The sequence below is a fragment of the Manacus vitellinus genome, unplaced genomic scaffold (assembly GCF_001715985.3).
Source record: "Manacus vitellinus isolate BGI_N305 unplaced genomic scaffold, ASM171598v3 scaffold_0_pilon, whole genome shotgun sequence".
Lineage (NCBI taxonomy): Eukaryota > Metazoa > Chordata > Aves > Passeriformes > Pipridae > Manacus > Manacus vitellinus.
Genome location: NW_021938789.1, coordinates 44517498 through 44535918, shown reverse-complemented (window position 1 = coordinate 44535918; position 18421 = coordinate 44517498). Strand labels below are relative to the sequence as shown.

General features: G+C 39.0%; 1 protein-coding gene across 1 annotated transcript in view; it reads left to right on the top strand.

Moving 5' to 3' along the window:
* Window positions 1-18421, top strand: part of BANK1 (B cell scaffold protein with ankyrin repeats 1) — a gene marked incomplete at its 3' end in the record, with an annotated part of 120938 nt that overhangs the window by 92334 nt on the left and 10183 nt on the right. Inside the window, 3 exon segments of the mRNA XM_008933279.3 lie at window positions 12274-12370; window positions 14459-14761; window positions 15579-15857. Coding sequence (XP_008931527.2) covers window positions 12274-12370; window positions 14459-14761; window positions 15579-15857 — 679 coding nt within the window.

Sequence of the window (18421 nt, the reverse complement as noted above, 5' to 3'; positions counted from 1 at the left end):
AGCCTATTCCCTGGAAGGGGGCAGAGGAGGAAAAAGAGAAGATATTGAGGCTGTACCAGCACTCTTCAGTAATAACCAAAACATGGGTGCATTATTGACACTGTTTTAATGACGAATCCACAACACAGAACCATATGGGCTGCTATAAAGAAAGTTAACTCCTTTACAGCCAGACCCAGTCTGTCTATATAAAGCCTGTTCAGATTTCCATAGGGAATCCTTATGCAATGGGTCCTTCATCTCGCAGCATCCACATACCCTAAATGTCACTTAATGAATCCTCCACTGCCCAGGGACCTGAGCATCTGTGAACTCTCCTGCAGCTGAGAGCATATCAGTGCTACTGCTGGTTCCACCAGGAGTTAATTACCACTTGAAATTAGTATTTTAATAAACTGATCTCAACAAATTTAAAGCAAAATCTCCCAGACATTAAAGAAATAAGCAGGAAGTAAAATTAATAACTGTAAAGTTCAACAGACAAATGGTCAGCAGGTGGTGGCTTGGCGAAGGAGTGGAGCATTCCTGTTTCAATTTGTGGTGGAAGGAGGCTGGTTCAGATTTTGGTCCTGCAAGCTGCCGCAACTCTTAGGGATAGGGCTTAGTGAGACTTGGCAGCGTTATGTCTATGGTTGGTCTTCATGACCTTGGAGGTCTTTTCTAACCTAAACGATTCTTTGATTCTCTCTCTGTCTCTCTCTTGATCTGCTAAGGGAGTAGTAATTTAGTAACTACACTGATAGGTCAAACAGTGTAATTGTCATCAAGTGAAAGAGAGACACTCTGAAGAATGGTTATTGCTTTGCCCAGAAAAAAGAAATCAGAAAAGCAAGAAAAAAATTCTTACCCTGCTAAATTGAAAAATTAACCTGTGTGAGAGATAGGAATGCTTTTGTGGAGTTTGCAATGATTACACAGCCTGTCAAACAGCAGTGGATATTTTGTTCAGCAGAATCAGTACTCTACAAGATTTGAAAGTCTTTCAAAAAGTTGTGTGGGTGTGTGAAAATCGAAGTAACAAGAATTGTCATTAAAGGAGAAATGAGCTAAAATGAGTCTGAGGAGAAATTTTATTTTTGAATGCTCAGAAGAAAAATCCCTTGATACTCAGTAGTTAGATTAGAGAACAGCATAAATGCTTAGAAGAGGGAAAGAGAGCACAAACTTTTCAAAGGGAGGCTGCAATGATTTGATTTTTTAAAATATATTTTTGTACATACCATTAAATTAAGTTCCGTTATTAGAAGAAACTTTTTGTTTCTCTTGCAGTAATGGTTATCTCTCAAAGCCGCAATCATGAAGGCTGTGTAAGAATACATGGACAGTTATCGACATGCTGAGTTTTTACTTAGTTTGATTTTTTTTTGTTTATTGTTTGTTTCTCAGTGGTGGTGATTTGTACAAAGAGAGGGCTTTTTTCCCCAGAAACTCATTGAAAAATAGGAGTTAAAAAAAGAGGTACAGAAAGTTTGCTGTGATTTGATAGACAGGCATACAAAGTAAGTGTGAAGTTACACAGAATAATGTTGCAAGTAGGGATCACCTCAGCGATGCTGGCTGATATACAGTGCAATAAATCTACTTGTAATGAAGTTAAAGCAGATATGCAACTGAAGTTGTTTAGTAAGGGAGCCTAGAAGGAAATTACTTAAGATTACAATACATTCTTTCAAATGAAACAATTCCTTTTGCTCTTATTAAAATATCTGAGCCCAAAGTTGGGTGTTAATTGATGTTTTGTTAGTTTCTTAATATTGTACAGATCATTGTTTCAGTCATACATTTGCTCCAAATCGATCACAAAATCATCAGACTTTGGCAGTGGAGCATTTAATTTCTCATTTATTCTATGTAATCGTCTATCTCTGGCAGTTGTGTGCATTTATGTACTTTCAGCACATTAGAATGAGAATTTTAACATTTCTGTATTGCAGAAAATATGATAGCAGTTGAGACTTCTGACAAATTATATTGCAGAGGGAATTTTACTAATTATTGTCAAATGTCACAGTATTATTTTTACTGCCATTCTGTGTCCTTGCTTGGTTTTCTACCTTATTTATTATGTGGGTTTTTTGTTCTAATTTGTTAGGATTAATCAGCACATAAGTATGCTTGTCCATTAGATCATGTGATACTCCTGATTTGAATTAACATGAATTAAGTAGAAAGTGTCAGGTTAAACTGAAATCCATACAGATAAATTAAGCAATTATACACACACCTATGACCCAGAAAGAGAAATCTGTGCTCTGGGAAAGATAACGCTGAAGTTTTACACAACAGGAACATGCCTTTGAAAGAAAATTGTGTGTCCTGTTGAGGTAGAATCAGAGAACAGTTTGGGTCCAAAGGGAATTTTAAAGATCATCTAATCTGCCGTCCCTGCCATAGGCAGAATAGATCATGTTGCTTAAAGCCCTGTCCATCCTGACCTTGAACACTTAAAACTGTTGGGAGTTAAAGGCATAATGGATGTATATTAAAGCCATAATGGGGGTAGGGGTCATGTATTTAAGATGCAACAACACTTCTGTGTTTATTATGTCCAGACATCTGATAAAAAACCACATGATGTAAACAGCTACATGAGAAAGACATGAGGGGTTAGCAATAAATTATGATTGCTTGCAACTCTGAGAAGTCATTTTGAGTAATGGAGCAATCATTGCCTTTTGTTCCTAGAATGAGTAGCTTCGTTCAAAAATACAGTTAATTGTGGTTAAATATGTGTTCTTTTTGCAGTCTGACTGATGTGGCACAGACAGGTTTAGGTCAGTTGCCTCTCACTCAGCTGGCTAATGGTTATTAGTGGCACTGAGGATTCTGTCATCTTGTATTGATATCCCAAGGCCTCAATAACGCACAGGAAATTGGAAGGAAAATAATGGAAAACATAGCACTGAACAGCATCAGTGAGAAAAATCCCCTTTCACTTTTCCTATGAACAAGTAGAGCAGAAAAGGGTCTTCTGACTCATTTCTGGGAGCTGGATGTGCTGATCTCTCCGGGTCAGCAATGCTGCATGTGCAGCTCCTGCGCATAGCCTGAGATGTGCACGAGTCCAAGGTGCGGTGTAGAGCTTAGGCACTGTGACACACCCTCTCATCTGTGGTGAAGCAGAGAACAAAGCTGAGGGCCCACCTTGTCCAGCAGCATGGAGTACATCAGGGATGGCTCCTTTGAGAAGGTGGAGTGCCTTGCAAATCAGCTTGCTCTGACAGATGGGGAGCAGGCAGAAGAAAGCAGCAGTTTTGACTGGCAGGATAATACATGGTGTTCTTGGCTTTTTTTTAAGGCAAGTCTTGCTTGGGTCAGGAGGCCAAGTTCAAGAGTTTCAAGGGCTGGATGTAACCTCTGGGCTGCTCAGCCCACACTGCTTTCAGCTGCTGTCTTTCAGCATTGCACAGCAGAACATGCAGCAAAACTTCTTTCCACCACTTTTCTTCCCACCTGCCCAGCTTTACAACCAGGTTAGGTTCCCAAGTGGTTTTTGTCTTTGATTGTAACACTGTATTGAATGTTTCATTGCACTCATACTTTAGAGAAATCTGTGTTTTCTCATGTTTTTTTGCAGGCATGAGTTATCAAGCAAGCTAATAGGGTAGTAAAAGTGTTTGACATTAATAAAGTTAATGAACAGCAATGTTGGATCTGTCCTCATGCATGCAATCAATTTTATGAAGCTGGCTTTTTCAGTCATTTCTCCAGATCCTTATACAGGACCCTGGGAAAAATGAGTAATAAATACTTAAACACTTCCAATACTTTGATGAATATTTTACATTGTAGAATATGTGAAATTAGTAATTAATGCAGACTTGAGAGTTAGAAAAATTTTATAACCAGAGTGCTTGGTCACTAGGCTCAGGGATACAGCTGGAACTGAATGAAAGAAAAGAGTTTGCCAAATCATCTGCTTGCATTTCATGAAGTACTGAGAGTGCAAATGGAAAATATTTCCTAGGGTGTACTAGTTCTCACCTTTGCGTTCTGGAAAGCTCTGGTAGAGCAGTGACAATGGGCATAGTATAGGGTAGACCACAGCGAGGGTGAGACAAAAGGAGCAAAAACTGTGAAGATGATGCCAAATGGCAGTATATCCTTTCTGCTTCAGTTGTGGCATCTAGAGTCTGAGCAGATAGTACTGGCAAGGTCTGAGGAATGGTACAAGCAAATCACCTGGGGCTGGAAAAAAGATCCAACTGCTGTGTTTCAGTCCAGTTTCTCTGAAAGCAAGGACATTAGAAAGAAAATCTTGTATGCCTATGGCAAGGAAATAGAGGAAACATCCAGCCAAGGAAATCAGTTTTTTCTGTCTTGAGGTTCTGAGATGACTTACCTATTTACATCCCATTTTCCTCTCTGCTTAAGTTCACTCCCAGTGAGAGGATACTCTAGTTATGGTTGCAGTCTGTTAAGCAATGCAAGTGTCCCACCTCTGTAATTTCTGCCTGCTGATGTCTGTATCCATGTCAGCCAAAAGTGCAGTGAAACCCTCTGGTTAATAAAGCCTTCAGAGCACAGGAGAAGACCCCTCCCCCTGGGAGGCACCCAGCTTGGGCTTTTGGTTTTGCCAGCACAGTTCACCTCCTGTGGAAATAAATAACCTGCCAAGTATGCCACTTGATATCTAGCAACAGAGGAAAGTGGTTTTTTATTGTGGCTGCTGCCTTCTGGGGCAGATGGAAGAGAGTAGGCCAGAAGGACAGCCCTTCCTTTTGGGAAGGGCTCTCCACATTCACCCCAATATAAGTTTTTACTGAAAGGTGAATCTGTCTTCATTGTCACTGAAGTCACAGTGTTTGTCCATCAGAAAATACCCTGAAGTGCTCCATAAAGCTAGCCTTAAAGTTGTTATTCTGGTAGTACTTAAAGAAGTAGGAATCTAGTCCTACTTTTACAGAATTTAAGTCCTTTCTACATGAAATGTGAATATGTCACCCACCCAAAACCAGCTAATGTTAAAAAGCAAACTTGGCTGTGTGGAAAGCACTTGGAAGAAGTGTAGGGCTAAAGAATATATTATGTTGATGCTTTAATGCTAAGTAAGAAAAAGAACTGAGTTTCCAAATGAGTATGTTAGGGCCAAAACCAAAAAATTATTCAGTAATGAAACAGGAACTGATGGAATATTTTTCTGCTCCTGAGATCAGAAATACCAACATAGGGCATAGAATTCAAAGTATGGCAGTCCTTTGTATTGTATTTAATCTATTTCTATATCTTCACAGCATACATGAAAGTAGATTTTGTGGGAAGATCAGCTGAGCTTTTTCTGTGAGTTTTTTTATCAGAGGCAATCCTGGTTTTCAGTTGTGCAGTTCGTGAAGAGATCAGTAAGGTTTCCATTACATCAAACAGTCACAGGGAAAAGGCCATGAAATTACTGAAAAACAGGTTTGTGGTTTTCTCGTTAAATTATCTGGAAGAGACTTCTCACTTTGCATTAGAGAGGTTGTAGGAACCGGGGGGATTTGTTTGCAGGTTTTGGTTATGGCGGTTGGTTTTTTGAGAGGGAGGGTTGTTTTGTGTGTGGGGGGGGTTGTTGTTGTTGTTTTGTTTTGTTTCAGTTTGGTGGTTTGGGTTTTTTTGCAAGTTGACCTTCTCTAGAAGAATCCAGCATACTTTTTCAGAAGGAAGCCAGCGTATTTTCTTTTGGTGTTCATGCCAGTACTTTGAATTGAATAGGTAAAACACATACCTCATGAGAACTTGTCATGATCATACTAGGCCTTATTGTTCTCAAATTGAGTCTTAGGTTGCTTATGCTATGTCCCTTTTCTAGAATCTGGATTGCTGATCAACAGTGATTTGTGTTGTCTGCAAAATGGGAAGGGGTGGGGATTTTTAGCCTAAAGAAATAATAAGGAAGAGAAAAGTAGGCTAGTGCTCAAAAATCTTAGGTATGTTAAGATAAGGATACAGTTCTTTTATGTGACCAAACTGGCAATATTTGTCTAATAGGTAGATGATGGAATAATTCATACGATTTTTATGAAAGAGTATAGCTTGTCCAGGAAACAAAGGGGAAACAGCTTGTGTACCAGCGCATAGGCTTGCTCTGAGGTCCAGATCACCAGCATGTGCCTGGAAAGGAATACAGTGGGAAACATTATCCAATAGGTTTTTCAATGCATTGGTAAGATTTTAACATTTAAGGTGAAGGAAATAGCTAGAAGACTCTTTTCTCTGTAAATAAAGAAGAGGAAATCATTGAGGTTGTCCAGACAGGGTAACCTTGGTGAGAGCAATCTAAGATATATTATTATATACAGTTTCTGTGATGGAAATGAAAAATATCAACATAATAGCAGCAGATTTCAAAGGAAAACATATCAAAGTGCATACCTACCTCATTGTGAAAGAAAGGTTGAAAGAGTGTAAAACAACCCCAAATAGTAAAATAAAGTCCATAGGAAGTAGAAACTGTATCAGGTTACTAAGGTCAAAGTCAGAATTGTAACACAGGCACTTAAGGATACTGTGAGAAAGACTAAGGCACAAAATGAAATGCAGCTAACAAGAGAAACCAGAAAGAATGAGAAATGTTTTTATAAGGCTAGTTTTCAGTGATTCATAGTCAAAATGGAAATGCTTATTAATTAGTGTTGTCTGTTTCCTGTACTATTCAGTACCCTATTAGCAATTTAAAGAATAGAAAAGTTTTTCAAATTTCATGATCCAGTGAAGTGATATTATGAATGGACATACTGTTATCCAGTTACATGAAGTTTTGAAGTGTTCACAGTTCACATCTACTTCTAGGTTTCCAAAGCTGTTGATTTCACTTTTCAGAAAGAACTGTATGACATATTGAGGTCTGCACTGAAGAGAAAAAATAAAGACAATGTGCTAAAAGAAAAAGGGCAAATGAGACCATGTCCTCTTGGTTTTATACTGCTTTTCTTTAGGATGCACTGACTCCAAAGACATAGGCATCCATGTACCTCCACAGTTGGTATCAAATAATTTTAAAAGCACTGCTGTACTTGCACCTGGGCTCTGCATACTCTTGTAGCCTTTCTGGCAAGTCCATGTAGGCTGGGATAGCTTTAACCAGAATGTGACTACTTGTTTCTCAGAGTCCAGGAGAATCAGGGCTCCAGGTTAGCAGAGGGCAGCTCTTGGAGTCTTTCAGACTGGTGCATCTCAAAGAAGTCAAGCGGTAGAAACTGATGTTTTCTGATGTTCAGCACAGGTTCAACTCCAGGTGACTGGCAATGTTATCTTGTTACTTAGCAGTCAGAAGAGGCTGCCTAAGCTGTGTCTTTAGGATGGCCATGCCTGTCCTCTGATCTGAAATGCTGAGTTAGGAGACAGATGAACAAGCAATGTGTCTCTTGGAAGAACTACGAACTTTGGGAGCGGGATAAGAAGGAATGTTGTGGTGATGTGTTATAAACAAATCAGGCAACCAAATCTGTATCAACCCTGAAAGAACAGGCCTTAGTGTGACTGCATAGTGATTTTAAGATGTCTAATAGCAAACCTGAATGCTATCCAACAGGCAGCTGGAAATGCCCTGGAGTCCAGAAGAAGATCAAATTGTCTTTGTCCTAAACAAATTAAAGGCAGCACCTTCAGTTTAATCTAGTGTTTGAAGTCTTGTCTCTCCCAGAAAAAGGCTTGATGAAGAAAACTGTTAGGCAGATGGACTGACTGAAGTGTTAAAATTGAATTAAGATTGGAATTAAAATCTAGATGTGGCCAGCAGTAATCCTATAAAGTATGGGCTTTGTGAGACTGACTGCAGGGAGCTGCCTTTTTTGTGCTCTCCTACTTGAAATACTGGCTACAGTGAAGATAATTTGTATGGAAAAGGAGAAGGGCATTGCCTACCTCAGGCAGTAATGCACTAACTTTCAGGAGACAAAATCTTGTCTTGAGGAAGGAACACATGATGTTCTTCACACATTTTTTACACAGGATAAAAAAGCATCACTCCATCCTGAAGCAGAGGATATCTGGGGAAAGTGCTGTGAAGTATATCCTAGGACAGCCTCAATTACATGAAGGAAAGAAAATAGTCCGAGTTTTAGTGTTTAGTGAAAAAATTCTCTGCAGAACTTTGCAGAATATATATTTCATTTAGCATCTTAAGTGTTTCTGGAATAATGTGTCTTGTTCAGTTTTCAGGAGTTTGCCAAGGCAGCACTTGAACTATTAGGTACAATGACACTGAACACTGAACAGCACAGAGCTGTGACTTGACCAAGTCTGCAAGAAATGAGAGGATATCAACAGATGGGATGACAGATTTTTCAAGACAGAGGTACAAGACTGTCAAGTCCATATCAACATTTTAATGGTGCCTTTGATATTTAAGCACCTCTCTTTTAGTTTAAAAAAAATTTAAATATTCCAGTGCACTTCTATGCATTGCCCTATATCATGTCAGGGAGCTAACTTCCAGTAATTCTTTTTTAATTCAACCCTAACTGAAGAGAGTGTCTTGTCAAAGGGCTCAATGAGAATTTTACAAGCAACGATAAGGACTTTCTCCATCAATTTTCCTAATTGCTGCAATCCAGAAAAACTGAGGATGTAGGAGACAGCATGAGTTTCCAAAGTACAGCAGAGACACAAAAGGCTTTGTTATGTACATTTAATTTTTTTAAAAAAATACCAGTACAATAAGATGAAATAGAGGTGTAAGTCTGAATTTAAACTCACAAGGCATGTAATTATTCAGCGTAAAAAGATATATATATACAGTGGAATTTCAACTTACTAAGGGCTAATTTAATGAAAGAAAAGGACAACTAATGGACAACTGGAAAACAATAAAACGCATAAGAATCATATGAATTAATGTATTATTACTCTAAGCATTATCCCAGACCCAATTTAAGCATGAAGATCTGATTTTTGAAAGCTATTGAGCAATGTGCCATCAGTAGTCCTGTCTTACTTTTTTTTCTAGGAATATAAGGTACAGATATATTTTTAGATATATCCCTTTATATCTTATGCATAAGGATTAATGTGAGCCGTGATTGATATATTTATCTGTGAGTATCTGTTTATAAATTAAATACAATGTCCAGGTGCTTCTCACTCTTGCCATATCTAAGTATCACCAGTGGGTTAAATTCCTCTGAATTCTTCAGTTTCACTCCTGACTATACAAGAAGGTATAACGTACCCAATTTCAATGGTGTGGGCCCTTGCCAGAGGAGATGATTCTGTCTCAGTACAGCGTCATTGGAGGAAAATACTTTGAGGGATAGGAAAATCCTTTGTATAACAAGGAGAAAATCTTTTGAAAACGTGCCTTAAAAAGATGGCTTTTCAGAAGAGCATTGTAAGAAATGCTGACAAGGTGGGTAATAATAACTTTGATAATGAATTCCTGAGTAAATAACTGAGATAAATCAATTCAGGCTTTGTCCCTCTTATAAGGGACAGCTTTGAAGGTATTCAAAAACTTGACCTTTTTGAAAGACAGTTAATCAAGACACTTAAAATACATAACTGAAAGAAAATTAAGTATCTACTTTTTGATGTTGAGAGATGGCATTTAATCTCAGAACTCGAAACATCATCAGTCTCTCAGAGGACTTTCAGTTCATCCCAACATTCTCGTTGCATCCTGAGGTAAGGAAACTATTTTCTCAATTCACAAACTAATTTCAAAAACTCAGAGCCCTTTCCCGTAGTCGGTCGGGGGCAGTTCTGTACTGACAGCAACAACTTTTTTATACCTTTTTTATTGTAATACTGGTTCCCAATGAAGCTAGTTCTTCCTTTGGAAGGTGACTTGACAGCCATAAGAAATCTCAGTATAAATCAAAGACCCATTTTCAACCCAACAGGCTCAAATGACTTGGAAGTTCAGATCTGTGCATGAGTTGTACTCAACACCCTAAATGTAGAAACATCATGCTAACTATGCTGTTACATTCAAGTTACATGACCCAGCCCATATAAAAGACCTAAAAGTAATGGGCATTTGTTCAGGGCATCGTGGCAAGGTTTGCAAGCTGAGCCATGGCATTATTCTGATTTAGCTATGTTGGTTTGCATTCTTAAATAAGGACTGCCTTTGAAGATGCTGCACTGGTTTCAGATGCACGGTGTCATCATACCCAGTGTCAGAGGAGACTTCTGTTATTAATTTGCATTATACAGAATTTTTTTTCTAGTGTAACCATATTTAGTTAAAGATCGTTTCCATCTGTTCAACTTTTCTGTGTCTCACAGGTCCTGGAGACTTTTAGAAAGTGTAGTCAGGGGCTAAACTTCTAAATTGCACCCTGAATTCCCAAAGATTCAGCATTGTCATTAGAGCCATTATAAGCTACCAGGGTGGCTGACCTTCAGTCTTTTGAAACATTGAAGTTTCAAAAATGCATATTAATCATATCTATTCTGTTGTTTTTCTGTGAGTCACCAGGTTTCCTTCAGCTGAGAAATATCTGTGTTGAAGAAAATCAGCAAATGCCATTTGTTTCTTCCACTTACCCTTTTGACTTCATTCTACCAACTGTATATCCACGAGTACTTCATGTTTACAAAGATAAAAGTGGAGACTTTGAAAGATTTTCTCTGACGTTTTACTCCAGTGTCATAGCAGGAGAACTTAATATATCTTAGAACTCTCCTTGCTTGATTTCTTCTACACACATCCTCTCTTCACAGGAAACATATTTATTTATTAGACCTTATTTATTCTCACAACGTACACTTACATTTAGCACATGCAGGCCTAAATCTTTTGAAAATAAATATTCTGTAAAGCTCTAACTTTGGGGCTTTTAAGATGTATCCTGTTTCTGCAAAGTATAGAGGAACCACAGAAATTATGGGGAAGTTCAAGAAAAACAGGATTCTCTCACTGATGCACACATTGTATGGGCACAGAAGGCAGAGATTAATACTTTATTGTTGGAAGCAAGCATAGCTGTGTAGGGATCCAGGTGTATTCTTAGAGCAGCAAAGCAGGCCAGAGAGGCACCTGTTGTACAGTCTGATGGCTGCACCATCTCCGGACTGCTATTCATGAGGTGACTGTGTACAAGAGCTTCTGGAAAGAAGGCATTCTCAGTTCCACAGAAAAACTCTCTGTTTCTCAAATTTTTTTCCTCTTTCATGCAGCAAGAACTCTGTCCCTGAGACAATGGTTGTGGGTGCCAGGAGACAGCAGGATACTAGGAACAAACTTCTTGAGAGTCTGGCATGAGCTCCTGAGAATCAGTTTCTGTGCTGTGCAGAATGGTGTAACTACAGATCAGTTCTTCCTCTTGACTGTGAACTCCACAGTCCACTCTTCTACTTGTACTTAATCTTGCAGTCTGGATGATATATGGACCATGCTCTTTCCTTACCTGCTTTGGGGTTGATGTATTCAAACCCCCAGAGTTTTGTGATTCAAAATTCCTGAATAATTGTTGAGGGCTCCACTGTGTCTGTGGAGGATAGTTTCATATCCCATGTACATGGGAATCAAGGTCCTGTTGGATTTCTTTAAAAACCTATCACCTTTTGAAATTCCAGTTGTTTCTGAAAGTCAGCAATTAGCAAATGTGTGTTCTGTATTTTAAGACAACAGAACTGTCTGTTGTAGTATTACAGGTTTGCTTTTAGCTGCTGTGGGTGAGTAGAGGTTTGTATCTCTTCTGCTTGAAGAAATACGTTGATAATGTTTTAGAAAACTGATTGTTCTGACCCTCCTGAGGCTAATTTTGAATAGCACTGTGTGAATGTAACAACTTTCTAGAGGAACAAAAAACCGCTTCACCACATTTGGTCACTGGGTAGAACTGCTAACATGCTTTGCAGTCCCATTTCTGGTTTTTCAGTGCACACACGACTTTTGGTACCAACCGCTGGGATACAGGAACTGTTTGTAATGAGCTCTCCAGAGATTTCTTGCACTGTGTGCACCCTTGAGCTATTCAGTCATGTCCTATGGACTTTGTGTTTTTCTGTTACTGATCTTTCTCATTATCTATGAGTGCTTCACAGCTGGGAGCAAACTTGGAAACTGTCTGGACAGCCCAGTGCACTGCTAGGTAAAGATGAATTAGCGTCAATCCTTGCTGTGCAAACTTGGTATCAGTTCATGGCAGAACCTTGTGTCCTTTATATGTATTGAGATACGTGTGTTCTGTTTGCCAAAACATGTATATCATTACACAGTTGCAAATGCACAATGTTTCTGTCTCCACTTTCCTCCTAGTAGAATGTTGAATATTATATCAGTAGCAAAGTGTGAAGGTAGGAGATGATGTCACTAAAACAAATATCCTTCTTTATTTTTCTTTGTAGATTAATGCAGCAAATAATTTCACCCGTTGCAGAGAGGAAGCAGAAGACAGTAACACTTATGAGCTTATGTTAGGCTTGGAAACTCAACCAACCATGAGTAAGTCATGTTGTTAGACAGTTTTACTGGGTTTTGTATGTGCTGTATTAAGCATTTGAAGTTATGGACAGAAAGGGCAAATTTATTCTAACACTTTCAACTTCCACGTGTTACTGCAAAACTTCCAGGGAAGGCAGATGTCCTAGGAGAAGGGGAAGGCAGTTGAGGGATTCAGCTATGATAACAAAGTTATCGCTCAGTAAGAGAGAACTCAGTGCAACCACAACTCCTTGTACATTCTGGAAATTTATCATCTCTACTCTGAACCTTGAAATCAGCTGAATTCTCCAAGTTCTCAGAGAACAGCCTTCAGATAAGGGGAGGCACTGCCTACAGGTGCAGTGAAGTCCTGTATGGAGGCACAGACAGTTGACGTTTTGCAGCTTGATGTTCATACTTCTAAGCATAGATTGTTGACAAGCTTATTGATGATCTGTGGTCATATACATTCCCCTTGAAAACTGCAGACAAAGTTGCTTATTTGCATTTACTGATAGCATATATTTTGCATATATCTTAAGAGTATCCTGCATCTATAATGCTACATTTTATTCTCTTTCTATCTTGTTGACAATTTTATCTTTTTAACTGTCTCATACATATGAAAAGGAAGTTTCTTATTTGCTAAATTTAGGCTGGTTGCTTTAGCACATATAGGTGGATGATGGACACTGGAGAAAAACGGGTTAGCTCTGGTAGGTTTTCCAGTGTCTCTGTCACACTGTATATGTGGACACATGGAAGAAGAAAACAAATTGTAACAGCTGGCCACGTTAGCCAGCTAAATGCCCTAACCTCACATTTGAATCAATGATGAAAGGCAGGCATCACCAAAGGATAACGCAGAGTGGAAACCTACCTCAAGGGTTCAGTACAGTCTGATGATGGACTTGTGTAGTCACTCTGTTATGTTACTGATCTTGACTACTAAAATTTTGATGCTGTACATAGCAGTTTAAAATGTACACTTTCACATCCCTCCACTGTATTCTTGTTCTGTGGTCCATGGGCCACTAAAGAAAGAATCACAGAACTGTGAAATCAATTAGGTTGTAAAAGACCTCTGAGATCATCGAGTCCAACCTATGATCCAACACCATCCTGTCAACTAGACCATGACACTGAGTACCAGATCCGATCTTTTCTTAAACACTTCCAGGGATGGTGACTACACCACCTCCCTGGGGAGCCCATTCTAGTACCCAGTCACTCTGTGTAGAACTTCTTCTTAATGTCCAACCTAAACCTGCCCTGGTGCATCTTGAGACTGTGTCCTCCTGGCCTATTGCTGGTTGCCTGCAAGAAGAGGCTAGGTAGTTGTAGGGAGTGATGAAGTCTCTCCTGAGCCTCCTTTTCTCTAGGCCAAACAGCCCCAGCTCTCTCAGCCTCTCCTCATAGGACTTGTGCTCGAGTCCCTTCACCAGCCTTGTTGCTCTTCTTTGGACATGCTCTAGGACCACAACATCCTTCCTGAACTGAGGGGCCAAGAACTGGACACAATACTTGAGATGCAACCCCACCAGTGATGAGTACAGGGGCAGAATTACTTCCCATGTCCTGCTGGCCACACTATTCCTGATACAGGCCAGGATGCCACTGGCCTTCTAGGCCACCTGGGCAGAGGAGCTCTGTTTCTACAGGTGTACAGTCATGTCTCTCATGGGCAATGTTTATTTCATTTTAAGGAGAAAGCACCCAAAACCCCATTGTGTAAAAACAAGTACCGCAGATATGTGAGCTGTGGCTTTATTTTGTTAAGTGTTGCACTGTGCTGCATTGAAAATCAAGTAATACAAATTATGCAGGCAAGGAGAGTGTATGTGATTTCATTCTGACAGCAGCTCTAGAAGAGTTTAACATTGCACGCACGAAGATGGCATGTATCAGAGTAGCAAGGTACAATGAAAACTTCCACTGTTCATTTGGTAAATATTTAAAAAGCTGCTCACTGGCAGTATGTATTTGACAGCTTTTCTACTGTATCAGTTCATAAAAGTTTTATTAGCCATTGTGTTGCTTCTGTGGGAATCCTTGAAACAGGAAATGTTTCCAGATGGCAAATTTTAAATGAAATAATGCATTCTTTAGTATTAAAAACCAAGCAGAACCCGGGAGATCAATATGGAATTGGATCGACATGCCAACACAAAGCTGAAGTGGATGAGGAAAAGAAAGATGATGTAAGAGACAGCAAAGAGGAGACAGAACATGAAGATCAAGAAGAGGAGGAATCATATAGCTTTCAAAACAGTCCTGACGATTTGTATGCCAACATACAGGATGATCTCAAAGAGAACAGAAGAGATTGCTTTCTCTGTAAGAGGCCACCCCCTCCTCCCCCTCGAAATCTGCCTGGCATCCTAAGACAGGACAATCTGCACAAATCACAAGGTACAGTCTTGGGAGGAAAATAAGCCCAGATACAAACATGTGCAAGTGCAGACTATGTGCTGCTGCAGAGATTACATATGATCACTTGTAACAGAGTAGCTAGGCAGTATGGCCCTAATGCTGCAAAGCAAGCATATGCATATGCACTTTGCTGCATCAAGATGTTCCTGACCAGATCTGTCAGGTAATATATGAAATATATGAAATACAGGGAGTACAGAGAGGCATTTGCAGGTATTTGGGAGGTGTTTGGGTAGTCTTAGCACACATAATAAGAGGTCATAAATTTTACCTACACTGTAAGGGAATTTTTTTTTTTTTTGACCTTGGCCTACAGCACATCTTAGTAAAGCCCTCAAAACCATGTGGGACATTGAAGATGTAGGAAAGACAAAATCCAACATTTTCTAAGATAATTTCACTTCTTAAGTCATTGTTGCAACAGGTAAGAAACAAAATTTTTTCCAGAATGCCAAGGGCCACAGGTACCACTTACTTGGCTTCACCAACATGTTTGTGAGAGCAACTGTGGCACTCTGTATTTCTTTAAATAAGTCCATTTATTTTGTGGCTAATAGCTAAGAATCTATGTTTGATAATCTGATGTGAAATCAGGAGGAGTCCCTGAAGTTGTAATTATTCCTTTGGGACATTCTCTCTCCTGAGTTACATGATCAGAAGCCTCTGAAAATCAGAGCACTTTAGTTTAGAAGTGAAATTAGGTCTCTGAGTTACTTTAGGAAACTTAAAGCTTTAAGATAAGTCCTAATCTCCTTTCTTTACCCTTTACATGCAACACAATTTCTTCCTTTTTCAGAGAGGAATTTTGTGATGGACAGGAACAAAAGAGAACATGATGATGGACTCAAAACAGTGAGCTACAGAGAAGACCAAGATACATGTGAGGAAGACAGCGAGGAGGAACACCCATACACTGCTGTGAAACTGGAGGAATCTGTGTATGATTTCATAGTGGGTGAGGAGGAGGAGAAGAGGAAACATTGCAGGTCCTTTATCGCGAACAGGCCGCCAGCCCCTGCCCCTCGTCCCACATGTTCACTGGTCAGAGAGGAGAACACGCCCTATATAGTACAAGGTGAGCACTGCTGCTTTGTCAGTATCTTCTAGTAGAATGTAGACGTCTCTTCTGTTTGATGAATAACATTTTCTAAAAGACTAAGATCCCTGTTCAGTTACCTTCAAACCAACACATTGTTTCAGTCAAACTATTCTCACCCTTCAAATGAGCTGAGAACATCTCTGAGTGATGTTAATTTTCAGTTTGCATGTCAGATAGTATCACAGTTTTTATTTAGCTCTTAAAAAATTATGAGAATATGAGGGAAATTAAGAATCACTGAGCTAGCTGTGAGTGTATCTGTTCTAGCAGTTGCCTTTCAGTTTCTTTACTGAAATGATTTTACTTAATTCTGAGAGAGAAATTTCAGTCTTTTTTTTTTTCTGATAAGAAAAGTAGGGAGAAATGCCTGTGTGAGAATTCCTCTTCCAAATATCCTTTCTCCAATACAAAATACTAGAATTGGCCACCGTTTCTAGGTAGGATCATTTATATTTCTAGCAGGAAGGATTATGTCCTTTTACCATTACTATGAAAACTGGGGAACGTTTTTGAGCTTATTCATGGAAATGTAAGGCTGGAAGGGATTTCAGGTATCTTTGCATTCCAATTCAAACTGAAGCCAAATTTCAAAGCAACAAAAGGAATACAGTGAACTTACTGCAGAGACCTGTTTCAGTCCCAAAATCCATGCTGTCTGCATTTCCAGCCTCCTCTGCAAAAACCTGCCAAGGTATAAGAATATACATAAGAATAAATGGTAGAAAAATAGGCTGACAAAGGACACCATTAGATTGCTTACTGCATGCAGTGCATGTTTTGCACTAAATCAGAATTAATACTATGCAAAACATTCCACCAAATACAGAGGAGCACCTCCTTTTTTATACCTGTCTCAGTCAGCGATTTCTTTTATTCTTCTTAGCTAGCTCTCTTCCTCTGGGCTGTATAACTCCAGGTTAGGGACAGAATGCATGGACTAATGTAGTCATCATTTAGTTGCTCTTTCTTCAGCATATTCAGGAGGCATAAGTATGAATTATTACAGTAGTTACAGTGTAACCCAAGAATGGATGGGTATAGGGGGCCTGTTACAGCTATAAAAGTCATGAAATGGCTGCTTTTACTGAGGTTGCTAGAGCAGCGTCTCAAATTTTGGTCCACCATCATTATAGATAGGCCAGTGATTTGAAAACCCTTAATGTGAAGGTGCTTTATTTGGGGGATTGCTTTTACTGTCTATTATTGCACTGGAGTATTTCTGCTTTGTCTCCTCTAACTGTTTGCTAAGGAAGAGATTATGAGAGGAACTGCTTTGATGGGACTGTGGTTTACCATATATATATTTATATATACACACACCCACAAGGTTTTTACCTTTGTTTTTATAAGCAAGTAGTAGTAGACAAATTAGTTTCCTGTAGTTCTGTGAAATCAGCCCCTGACTCAAGTTCCTTTACTTTCATAGAACATGAGAAAAGTAGAAGCTCTTCAAGAAAGCTTCAGCTGACCACTCAGGCCTCTATTTTGCCTACCTGTATTTCTGGAGTATTTTGCTCTCCTGTTTGTGCAGGGATTCCTGAGATAGCAAGTGAAATTTCAGACAGAAGGAATATACCTTCTGGTAAAAGATTTTTCTTGCTACTTGGATTGGCAATTTTTGTTCTTCTCCACAGTGGTTAAAAAATTCTTTATCCAGTCCAGCAACATCCCAGTTTCCAGTTTATTATATTAGAACTGCTTATGTTCAGGAAAAAAAAAGATTGCTTCATCTGTAAGAACCAGAAAATTTCGTTCTAGTCCATCATTAAAATCTGCATGTGTTTGTGGCCATTCCTTTGTAATTTAATCTAATCAGTGTAAAATACTCTAGCTAGTTAGTGCATATACACATTTTTCATCCCTCAAATAAATTGATGATACTTTTGGGTTTTATTTCATATATTGTATTAAAAAGTGTATTACAGAAGAGGCAAAGTCAAATAATCAAAAGTTAGAATTGAGGTAGTTTTGCTCTTCTTTCACCCTGCCACAAACATTGCAGTACAGTAATAAATATGCTCCTATTTATCACAGATATTTTGTTTCATCTAGTGTTTAAAGTGGTTAAACATGAAAAACTTCAGTGTTTTTTATTCCCATTTTGTTTAAAATATAATTCATTCCTGCCTTAGGTCCCACATTTCAGACCCTCCTGTTTTAAACCCTTTGATTTGTTCTCTATCCATTGAGGTTTTTGGATGCCCAATATGAAGTAACTAAGATTCTTGAGATTTAACAGCATTAGCTCATACTTTATTCATTCAAAGCCATTGATTTCAGTGGCCACTCAGAACTTCAGATTAAATCATTAGTGTGTCTAGTCAGTACCCTGACATCAGGGACTGACAAGCCTGACTGCTGGCATAAATGACATATCTGACATTATGCTAGGGCTTTGTTGGAAACAGAAGTCCTGCTCTGCAGAGCAAATTTTAGTTCCTTAACTGAGGCATCCTCCCTTCCTCTGCATTTTCTCTTCATTTACTAAACACCTTTCAACTTATAAAACAAATAATTTAATATTCCTGTAAGACACATAT